This window comes from Diabrotica undecimpunctata, chromosome 5 (genome assembly GCF_040954645.1).
Source record: "Diabrotica undecimpunctata isolate CICGRU chromosome 5, icDiaUnde3, whole genome shotgun sequence".
In the NCBI taxonomy this organism is placed as follows: Eukaryota; Metazoa; Arthropoda; class Insecta; order Coleoptera; family Chrysomelidae; genus Diabrotica; species Diabrotica undecimpunctata.
Window position 1 is genome coordinate 144281689 of NC_092807.1, and position 12821 is coordinate 144294509.

At 31.7% G+C, this 12821-nt stretch overlaps 1 protein-coding gene across 1 annotated transcript in view; it reads left to right on the top strand.

Annotated features, from left to right (window-relative positions):
* The first annotated feature begins 3896 nt into the window (after positions 1-3896).
* Positions 3897-12821, top strand: part of btz (CASC3 exon junction complex subunit) — a 28771-nt gene continuing 19846 nt past the window's right edge. Inside the window, exons 1-3 of the mRNA XM_072532924.1 lie at positions 3897-4284; positions 4446-4738; positions 12086-12289. Coding sequence (XP_072389025.1) covers positions 4216-4284; positions 4446-4738; positions 12086-12289 — 566 coding nt within the window. The 5' untranslated portion in view covers positions 3897-4215. The remainder of the gene's footprint in view (positions 4285-4445; positions 4739-12085; positions 12290-12821) is intronic.

The window sequence follows — 12821 nt, forward strand, 5'->3', positions numbered from 1 at the left end:
ACCTAATTAATATAGAATAATTCGGGAGTCCCCCGGTCTACCCTACCATAAACATATTTGTAGATGATATTAGTATCTACACAATAGAACAAATATGAAGAATGTCATAAATAAAAGAGGGTGTATAACATACGTTGCTGGACACCAATATGAGAGCTCTTACCAGTAATATAGAAATGCCTTAAACACTAACGATTCAAAAAGCTATGCAAAGGTATAAAATATTTATTAACACATTCGCGGACAAGACGGCATATCCCGTCATGCACACAGGGATAAGACGCGATATACCGTCCAAACAACCAGCTCCGTATAATACTCAAAGCGGCATTTTTCGTCGTGCATATATTTTTCCCCACACGAACACGACTGGTGACCCAGAAAACATCAAAATATTCCGTAAAATGTCTTTGCATAAGTTTTGCCATGGGGTTAACCTGACTTGTGTTTTGGTGATGCACGTTTTTTTTTTTATTTACAAAAAACCCTTCAACCTAATAAGGTTATTCGCTAATAAGCTCCGTATAATACTCAAAGCGGCATTTTTCGTCGTGCATATATTTTTCCCCACACGAACACGACTGGTGATCCAGCAAACATCAAAATATTCCGTAAAATGTCTTTGCATAAGTTTTGCCATGCGGTTAACCTGACTTGTGTTTTGGTGATGCACATTTTTTTTTATTTACAAAAAACCCTTCAACCTAATAAGGTTATTAGCGGAACGGTAACAATTAATTACACTTTGCTTCGTAAATTAAAGTCTTTTAAAAACAAAAATAGGTTATCTATGTTTTTTTAATTTAAAATGTCTTTAAGATTGTTTGGTAAATAATATTTAATTCTGTGACAATTGAGCTTTTCGCACTTTTCCACTAGCACATGTTTTACCGTAAAGGGTGAACCGCACTCATCACAAATTCGGCGTTCTTCTTTCTTAAATAAATGTTCATGAAAAAACGGTATGACCAAGTCGTAAACGGGAAATAATTAATCTGCTTTCGTCTGTATACCTCGGGGGTTGCCATGGTCCAGTCTTACTTTTTACCTCCTGAAGTAGCTTTTTAGGTCCATACTTACAGATTGGGGTGATATGGGGATACTGTTGTCGTTTATACCTTCTTGTCAATTGTCTAAAAATAGTAAAATTTTCCGATTTTGCCGTTTCATGTCCCCATTAACTGTTAAAAGCCAATTGTTAAAAAGTTCTGTCGTCATCCAAGTTTTTTTGTTAGCAAGATAATCCGTAGGAAACGACTTCACACCTTTGGAACATCGCGGTTTCATTGCTTTTCCTATCACTAAGGGTTTAAGTTTTTCTGATCCGTCCATATTTACTGCAAGTAAAACTGTCAACCTCTCTTTACAACATTTACTATGTTTTCCCCTATGACATTTTTCATCTTTAAAAGTAAGCGTCTTGTCCGGTAAACATTTGAAAAATAGGCCAATTTCATCAGTATTAAAAATGTCTCGGGCATCATAGTTTTCAATCAAGGTCTTCAATTTACCGTGCGAATCTAAGCGAAGTACATCATCAAGACTTCCACTTTCCCCACAAAACTTTTTTAAACACAACTCCATTTCTCTTTTTGAAATTTGTAAGCTACCCTTCACTTGCCGCAAAGTTTTTGATGCTTAGAGTAGACGCGAACTCTTTTGCTTTTTCCTTCAACAAGTTTCCGCTAATAGACACTTTTTGTGGTCTACACTGTCTTAACCAAATGATCAGACTTTCTTCCAGACGAGAAAATTCACCTTTAGTAGTTCTTTTCCGTACTCCAGCAGTTTGAGCAGCATTAATTTTCTCCTTGTGCTTTATTATGGTTAAGAAAGTACTCAAAGGAATCTTAAATTCTTTTGCAACATCACTTTTCTTCTCACCTTTCTCTACTTTTTGGATTAACTTCTTCTTTTCAGCAATCGTCAAACATTTATACTTTCTAGGGCTCATGACTAACAAAATTTTAATCTACATACCAACGAAAGAGTAACAGTAACTAATAACTAAACAAATTAATTCGTGAGAAGTGTGTGTCAAATATGCAGTTAAATTAATCATAACAAAAACAAAGGCGCGTTGATACATACAATCTTTCCGCCTCTTTCTCTCTGCAACTTTGAATTGTCGAGTGTTGGACGCCGATGAGTTCGAATTAACGCGTCGTTTTGTTATATAGCAATGATTTTTTTCGTTAGAATTACCAAGTGCATAAAAATGTATTGATTTAGTTCGAAATGTAAAGAGATTTTGTAAGGAACTCGTGATAACTTTGAACTATAGAGAGGTTTGAATTATCGCAGGTTTGAATTAACGCAAGTCGACTGTATGTCTCATCATGTTTACAGATGAAAAATCAGAGATAGATCTAAAGTAGGTATGTAGGGGAGTTAGACAAGGATGCGTTTTATCGCCGCTTTTGTTCAACTTATATTCATCAACATACAGCATCTAATGGGAAACATATAATGTGAATTAATATAAACGCTAAAAAACCGAAATATATATTTATTACAAAAAGACCACAAAATATAGAATAAATAATATTGATTATAAATAGTAATGTGATAGAATAAGTAGAAAAATATATAGTACAAGTAATATTAGTATCAGAACAAGTAGAAAAATAAAAAATTGACACCTTTCTACTATGTGATAGTCTAAGATTTAATTTACTTCTTAAAAAGTTTCTTCCATTCATTGTGTTTTCGTGCCAACATCCTTGTGTCTGTCCATGTCACACCTCTTTTCCAATATCTTCCCGGTTACTTCATCCCATGTCTGTCTTGGTCCTTCTCTTTTTTTCTTGTTTTTCAATATTTTTACTTCCCGCGCTCTTCTCACTGGTATGGTATCTTTTCTCTGGTGTAAATGGCCCCACCAATTAAGCTGTCAATATTTTTAATTAACTCATGTGCCTCTTATTATGACCCTCTCCTCTGTTGGAGTATTTCCAAGTACATCTCCTAATTAATCATATATCATAGAAAGCTTTTCTATCATTCCCATCAACCCGAGTTATAAACACAACATTTAACGCTTCTTTATCAAATACAAATTTCGGTCTCTTTATTTCATTATTAATCACAAACTTTTGTTCCCTTTTGTATTAGCATGGCTTATCTTGGATGCTAGCAATGTGTACTCTCCTTCAAAGCGCATCTACCAACTTCAGCCTTGCGTTTGCTTCCAGAACATTTTATCTCATAAGATGTCATCATTTTAGTATAATCTTTGTTATTCTGGGGAAAGTTTTTTCATGATTAGGAATAAAAATTTTGCCTGGCATTTGATTCCTGACTGCCTTTAGCTTTTTATTTAGACTCAAAATGAAAGACAAAATTAGTCACATTATAAGGTTTACCGCTTAATTTCAAAGTTAATATTCCCACTAAACCATGGATGACATAACTACTGATTAGGCAGTAGAAACCACACTATTTGTTTAGTATGGAGTATACAATATTAAAATAAGAATAAAGAATATGTATATAGTAAATACATATTGTTAAAATAATTTACTTTTAATGTAGGAAAATGCACTTAGGATTATAATCGACTTTGTTTATAAGCTTCTAAACAAATATTTTATATTGTTGAACACAAAACAAATCCCAGACAAGCAAACTAGACATAAATGTGTGACATCTGCCATCTACCGACAAAAAGACTAAATAACATTACATGCTATGGAGGTGCTATGGCTATTTAGCTTACCATTTTTAATTTCCTGTTATTTTATGAATTTATTTGTTAAACTGCAATTAATTACCGTACATGCAAATTAATGACAATTTTAAAATTTACCTTTGGAACAAATTATTTGGCATTACCTTTTAACCTTTTTATTAGGCTACTACATAAAAGGCCATTTGGAAGTTTGTTCTAAATTATTATTTCTATTGTTTGAAAACAATATACAACAATAATATTTTGTGTATACGTCTGACTAATATTTTATTTAGAAATTCTAAAGTCCAATAAATTCTTTAATACAATGGATAAGCAAAAGTCTAATTCCTAACCTCTTCTAGAAATTGACATATTTTCTAGCTGTATAAGAAATGTCATACGTTTACTTTTCTTTCTCTGTTTAACTTCTACAAGTACTTAGAAACATTCGTAAACATATGTTATGGTATAATTTATGAGAAGCATATTCATATCTTACGTCTTTTTAATTTAAGGAATGAAATTTATTTTTTATATAAGAAATGGATCCTATAACAGTTCAAGCAGCAACTGCGACAGAGGAAAGCGATAATTCTTTTGCCACATCCGAGGTAAGTGTTCAACTAATTCTTTTAGAGAACAACTTAAAAGTGAAAACTAAAAGAGAAAGACCAATCTAGTCATTAAATTAAGGTCGGGGATATTAAGTAGAGCAAGGCATTCACTAAAGGTTATTTCATGTTCACCGTCAGTCAATACAATGCTTTTACAGAAGGAAACTGACACCGCTTTTCCTGAGAATAATTCAGGTGACAACTCAGAATATGATAGTGCTGATGCTGAAAGCTATAGTGAAGAAGACGAAAATGTTAAAGTAAGATCCAGGGCTTCTGATTTAGATGAGCACTCAGATGATGGTAGCCTTATATTAGAACGGGAAGAAGGAGATGGTCAAGAGAGCACCCCGTCTAAAAAAGTAGATGATGATGAAGACAAGAAGAACCCCCAGTACATTCCAAAGCGGGGTACATTTTATGAACATGACGATAGGACTCTAGAAGACAAGTAGGTCATTTTTATTTTATCTTCATTTTAACTTTCATTTATATATTTATACAATCACCTCATTTTCTAAAATTAAATTAAATGTTATGCATGTGGCATCTGCAATAACATATTGAAACAGTTGTAATTAGTTGCATTCATGTTGAATTAAAGATAAGATATTCTTACAATTGTTTAACTAACAATAAATTTATAGTGAAAAAACAATAGTTATCTTCATAATATATTTTGTTTATCAGCCCCCCTCCCCAAACTACTTAGGATGAAATTACTCTCACATTGATTTGAAACTGATAATGTAAAAAAATATTTTTCATAGCATTAACATTACTTTTTCAGGTTTTGAAACAAAATTGTAATAAGAGGAGGGTTTGAATTTGTCTTTTAAATAGTAACCAAGGTTTGCAATATGTTCAGCAACCAATTTTTGCTAAGTAATATTAATTTAATGGTGAAAGTGGTGATTTTTAAATCACACCACTATCATTGACCGTGAATTTTAAATAACTGTACTTTTATGTACATTATTGGGTCGTCACAAGTATCGTAAACTAAACAATATGATTGCGATCACTCTGTGTTAGGTAGTACTATAAAAACATTGCTGATAATGAATATGTTTAACTAACGCAACTAGATGGTTTGACTTATAATAAATAAATTTACAATACTAATAATAAAGTAATCCAGTTTCAAAGCACTTTAAATCTGACAATGCTTCCTCTTTTAAATAAAAGTAAAAATAACTCTAGAATTTCACTTAATATTTTTTATAAACCTTAAGAATGTTTTTATGAAAGAAAAAATATATTCAATACATTTAATATTCTTTTAAATTTATGATTTCAAAAAGACAAATATTAGTGGATAACATCAAATATCTAGTATTTCAGTTCCTAATTTTCACAGTTGGTAAATTCCCAGATGTTAATCACTGTTCCCCAAATCACATTCACAGAGAATATCATAATATTTATTATATAAACAAGTTTTGTGAGGTGGTGACCATGAATTGATATCTGAGATATCTGGTCACTGATAACAGTTATCAAAGTTAGCAAGGAACACTAGTTATCAGTGATTTATAAATCACCGTGACTGAGTCACTGTTAATGAAATACTATTATTTTTATGATTGTGTTGGTTATCATATATTTAGTTAGACATATATTTTAAGAATGTATGCAAAATATTATTCAAAACGGCAAAAAACAAGCGGTTATTGTCCAGAAAGTAAAGCAAAATTGACCAGACACAAGATAAATATTGCTTAACATTGAATGGTCTTGTTTACTTTTGATACTAAATTCCTGACAAATATTTCTCTTGTATATACCAAAACGGTTTCCAAAAGAGCTTAAACATATTTTAAATTATCCCATTTACTTTAAATATATATTTTAAAAATGCTGAAAGTTGTAGAGAAGTTTAATTAAATACATATTTGTGTTCTGCATTATTATTGTACGGATGAGACCAACATTCCAATCCACAAAGTTTTGACTGCACTTTCTCCTCTAATTACAATTTTTCTTGATAATTCAATACTTTAATGAAACTTAATCCAGTAAAAGGTATCTGAGAAATAGTTTACGGGTTTTATGTAGTTGAAAGTCTGGAACCAAATTTCAACCTTCAGTTAATTTGTTTGTCATTCCATTTTATCAACATATATATACAGTGTGACCCATTTAGATTGGAAACACCTCTATAAAATTTGAAGTTGTTAACCGATTTTAATAAAATTTTTTTTTAATGTCATGTAATAATAGTTCTATTGCGGGACAAAATATGAAATATTTAGTTAAATTTTCAGGGCATTCTACAATACTTTTTCTTCGTCAAAAATGGAAAATTTGTATTAGCGATTTTTTTATTAAAAAAATTTCTACGTCACTGGATTTAGAGTGGCTTCAAATAGTTATGACAAAAATTTCATTTAAATATATTTATTAATAACGAAGTTATGACAACTTAAAATTTTAAAACTCACTAAGCTACGAGTTAAAAAAGAACACCCTGTATCAACAGATAACCATAAAACTAATTATTTTTCAAATAATTTTAATAATAAACCACTACTAGCCAAAAAACGTTTAAAATAGCATAAAAATTTAATGCAAGTAACGCACTTATATTATTATTAACCATATATGCTACAACTTAAATCTCAGTTGCCATGACAACGATATTACTGTTTGAAATTATTTGTGTCATACAAATTTCAGTGCTAGCATAAATGTATGCATAATATCTGCAACAATATTTACTTCAAATTCTTTTAATAATATTTTGTGTCATGGCTGCAAGATTAAGTTTGAGAGAAAAAATTGAAATTATACGTCTTTTGGGAGAGAACGATAGAAGTGCCAGGGAAGTTTGTACAATATTTAATGACAGGCATGTGGATCGTCCTAATATTAGCTGCGGTACGGTAAACAAAATAAATAGAATATTTAATGAATATGGTGCAGTATCAAAACTAATTTTAAAAAATAACCCGTTACAAAGAAGAAGAGGAAATGATCAAATCATTTTAGATCATTTCAGAAATAACCCTAATGCCAGTTTAAGGAATGCCAGTTTATATTTGAATGTGCCTCGAGAGAGTATTCGGCGATGTCTTAAGGTAAATAATATTAAACCTTTCAAACCAAAATTCTTACACACATTACAAGAAGGCGACGAAGCAAAACGTTTAGAATATTGTTTATGGGCCCAAGGGGAATATTTAAACAATATAAATTTTCTAAAAAACGTGTTGTTTACCGACGAAGCCACTTTCACTACAAATGGAGTAGTATCATTACAGAATTGTCGCTATTGGACAGCAGATAATCCCCATTGGGTAATAAACTGTAAAAGCCAGTATTCTCAAAAAATCAATGTCTGGTGTGGTATACTGAACGAGCGAGTTATTGGTCCTTTCTTTTTTGAAGAAAACTTGAACTCACAGAACTTTTTAGAATTTTTAAACACCGACTTGTGGGATGCTATTCATGAGCTCCCAATTAATGAACGATTAAATTTGTATATTCAGTTAGATGGTTGTTCTGTTCATTACGCCAGAACCGTGAAGCACTGGCTAAATAAAAATTTTCCGAACCGTTGGATAGGCCGGGGTAGTCCGTTGATAGATTGGCCACCCAGATCTCCAGATCTCACAATTTTAGACTTCTTTCTCTGGGGAGTTATCAAACAAAAAGTTTACCAAACCCGTCCAAGAGACGTAAAAGAACTTCGTGCAAGAATTCGACAGGCATGTGCAGAAATTACTCCCCAACAACTAAGAAATGTAATTAGAAATATTCATAAACGCTACGACAAATGTATCCAATTAGATGGTGGATTGGTAGAGGCAACTAGGATTTAAACTAAAATTATGTTTCCATGTTTCTGTTAATACAGAGTGTTTTTTTTTAACGTTAATACAGAGTGTTTTTTTCTTAGTGAGTTTTAAAATTTTAAGTTGTCATAAGTTTGTTATTAATTAATATGTATTAATCAAATTTTTGTAATAGCTATTTGAATCCACTCTAAATCCAGTGGCGTAGAAATTTTTTTAATAAAAAAATCGCTAATACAAATTCTCCATTTTCGACGAAAAAAAAGTATCGTAGAATGCCCTGAAAATTTAACTAAATATTTCATATTTTGTCCCGCAATAGACATTTTATTACATGACATTAAAAAAAAATTTGATTAAAATCAGTTAACAACTTCAAATTTTATAGAGGTGTTTCCAATCTAAATGGGTCACACTGTATATATATATATATATATATATATATATATATTCCTTTAAGTGAAATTAGCAAAAGCTGAAGCAGTAGCGTATACAAATCTATATGGTCAACATATAACAGCAGTGACCAAAATGTCAGAAAAAATGGGGAAGCAGTCTATTAGTACCTGTTTACAAAAACAAGGAAGATGTACAATAATGTACAAACCATAAAACTACTTAGTCATACCATGAAAATATGAAAGAGTAATTGATAGACAGATATGAAGTGCCCAGAATGACAATGGTCCAACTCCACAAAAGCTGAAACTGAGATATTGGAGGTTTTGTGAAATCAGTTATAGTTAATTCTAGAAATATCACATATGTACCATAATTGGATTTTAATTAACATAGATGTTTAGTTTTATAACATTGACACAAAATATTGAAATTTTGCTTGAATGCTGAGTATAATTGGACCCTGTTCTGCAACAATGGTGTAAGCCACCGGCATGTTGTTCTGAGATAATTAGCTTTTTGTATTTCGTTATCATAGAAAATTCCCTTGCTGAGATTTTTTTCTTTAAATATGTTTTACTCTTTTACAATAATACATATAAACGGAAAATATCGAAATAAAACAATAACCTTTAATTTTTGGTATAAAAAAACAATAAAAACTGGGTTACATGATTGTTGCAAAATTGAGTAAGTGATCATAGTTAATTATGTCAAAATAGTTTATAATACAATTTGATACAAAAGATAATCAGAAAGCATTTTTATTGAGAAAAAGTAGATACAGTTATTTTTATTATTCATATACAACGTCAAATTGCTCTTCATCAATAGTAAAATCTGGCATCTGTCCATGTCCTTCTACATCGTCTATGAAATTTTCACTTCCGACTTTATCTAAGAAATTATAAAAGACTTTTGCATCTGTAGGTACCAAATCCAAGATGTCTTTCAGGTCTTTTATTTTTTCAGCAGAAAGCTGTCTACCATTTGGCCACAGTGGAGGCAGTTCTATTTTTCCAAGTAAAGGTTTTCTGCCCTTTCCTGCATTTTCGATGTTAACTTGCGATGTTAATTTGTTTAACTGATGAAAATGCTGTAGGTCCAATGCTGTTCGGTCTAGTGAGGTTACGGTAAAGGGCTTTTCGGTCCAATGAGTTTGGTTTACTGCTTTCAGTCTAATGATTTCGGTCTAATTGTCGTTTATTGCATAAAAACGCATGTATTGTATAACGCAATTAACTTAATTTGTCTTAGTTTTTCCCCCAATGTATAATGCAGCAATAAGCAACAACGGCGTAACCCACTACATTTTATAGCACCAGGGTATCAACCGCTAAGTTTATTTGTGTAAATAGTAAACTACAGCATATTATAAAACAAATGATTACTGAGATCTATAGCCAATTTGTCCTAATAAAATAATTGATTCATGTTCTGTTTTGAAAAAGAATTATTGTAGTTTATGTTGATACATATACCCATTGAATATTTTTCAACAACAATGTAAACCGCACTGTGGATTACCTGGTTGTTGTAGATTTATGCATTATCACTAGTTTGACGAATGTGGATTAGAACTTTGGTTAATAGATGTCGCTAAAGTACCAGATACGGCTTCTACCATTTTTGCTTTTTGTCAAACCACTCGTAATAAACTTGTTGGCATGTATTTTACATTTGTAAACAAATTGTGGGTTACACCATTGTTGCAGAACAGGGTCCAATTTGTGTTTGAAAAAAAAAAAGAAAATTGACTTGTACCATTTTTAAAATGACTTATTTTTTTATCCTAAAAATATGGAACACAGTTATTTGAATGAGGTTTAATTATTGTCATTGTTAATAATTACTTCTTCGGGAGGACACAGGATACATCTATGTATGTCCCATACATATGTGTATCCTGTTTTGTTGTTCATGCAATGTATGCCAAAATTGTATATATACAAATTCCTCTTATAGTAGGTGTTCCGTCTCATTATAATTCACTTCATGTTATTGTCGATTTTATTTTATTATTTTAGATTCATATCGGTAATTCATAAAGTTTGGGTAAATTAGCTTCCAGAAATCTATTAAAAGATTAAAATGTTTGTCAGTTTTACATATTTCTGGTGAAAGTTTGTAGATTAAACCCTCCCTTTAGAAAGTAGGTACCCAGCAAATCCGTCGGCTATTGTTGTCGCAGTCGCTGCGTCTGTAGATGGTTCTGATAAGGACAATATGAATAAATTTGTAATGTACGTTATTTTCAAAAGTTAAAATCTTTTATAGTTTTTAGAAACGACCCCCCTCCCCTAGGGGCTTCTGTTATACGTTTTGTAATGTATTTTAGTAGTAGCATTCGACACTCAGCTCTGTAAACATGTATAGTTAAGCAATAAATAGTTCTATGAAAATTGTCGTATATTATTTTAATTTAATAAATTAAAGTAAGTAAGTAAAGTAACTTTCTGTAAGTCAAATATAATCACATAGGCTTCATCTAGTTTCTTTGAATCATTCTTTAAACTCTCCCTGGCAGCATCTGCTTTCCTTTGATGTAGATTTTCAGTTCGAATTCATCAGATAGCTTGCAGGTATCTTGGAGAGGTGTTTTGAAGTGTAAGTTAAATTTACTCTTGAAGATGTGGTAGTAGTACTTTAAATTCTTCGGTTCCCTATCCTCTGTAGCACATTTTTCTTTATAGAGATCATACATCTTTTTTTACTGTTAGATTGCTGTTTAACTATTTTCGATGAAGGGTTTTCAATCCTGAATAATGACTCTGATAATCAGGTAATATACTGATGTATTCCATGATGTCTGAGTTTCAATTACAAAATGGCTCTCACGGAGGTAGCCATTGCTGTGTATACATATAATTCTAAAATAAAACTAAAGCAAACAAGTATTAAGTTCCATTTTTAAATAGGAAAAATAAACACAAACTATTCAACACACGTACAGATCACTGTCTGGCTATATACTGGCTGTCCGTCATGCACGTTGTCCCATATGATATGTACATATTAACTTTGGTCGTAACGACCGGCTGGCCGGAAGCTGTTCGTATCAACGAGATGTGGCCAGTGCGGCCAGCTGGCTGCAACGGTCACGTGCGCGTTGGCTCATTACAACAGATTTACATACAACTTATTGAGTATCTGACGATTAGATACAACTCTTATAACAAATAGTTACAAATGTTAGATAGGCACTACCAGAAGAAGAAATAATATGCCTCTAAAAGGTATGATACCATGCAATTATTGTGTAAAAGCTGTATTTACAGCTCGTCAAACAGTGACAGACTAAAGTCAAAATCAAAGATAAAGAGTAATTAATCTACTCCTGTTTTCCAGTTCAGTGAACGCTCTTGTTGAAGTTATCTCTCTTGAATGATATAAAATTTGTAGTACCTTAATTTTAGAAATATATCAACACAACAGTACAAATAGGTATTGAGATAATAGCAATATGTTGGTCAGTTCTTTTATTTTTATAAGTTTTTATATCTTTATAATTTTAATTTACCTCAGCTTAGAATTTCAAATAACAACAGGCAGACATATTTTATAAAGTTTACATGTTCTAGTGTGTACATTATGTGTTCTAGTGAGGAAGCAAATGAAGAAGAAGCTGATAAAGATAAAGATGGGAAGAAGAAGATTTGGCAAGACCAGAAAGAAAGATGGTCCCATGATCGGTTTAATGAACCTGAACAAGCACCAAAATCTAGAGCTGAACTGATCGCTATTTATGGTTATGATATTAGAAATGAAGATGGGCCTCCAAGAGCCAGGAGACGTAGAAAATATGGGTAAGTTGCAAAATTTCTTTGTTTTACTTCTCTAATATGAGCACAATATTTTTTTTGTTGAAAATTTTTGGAAGGTAATAAACAACAAGTATGATTTAAAAAGTTTTTGGAAAAACCCAAATTTTAGTACAAATGATGGTAAAAATATGTTCCGAAATATTTTTGCGGTTAGTACAATTAAACATAGAGCTAAGATTAAACTATTACAGGAAATAATATCAAACTCAACAGTCTTCCGGGTTGAACCGTGTCGATTATCATTGCGCCGAGCTTTCTACATCCTCTTTGATGTCTTCTTCAGAGCTTTCGAGGTCTCAATCTCCAGAGACCCCAGACACTACTACACTTATCACAAACCAATGCATTACTACTACTGGAAACAGAGGACGGTTCATTTATACCATCGATGGTGACGTGGTTTGGCTGGAGTTGGCGCAATGATAATCGACGCGGTTCAACCCGGAAGACTGTTGAGTTTAATATTAATTCTTGTAATAGTATTAATTTTAGCTCTAGGTTTAATTGTACTAAC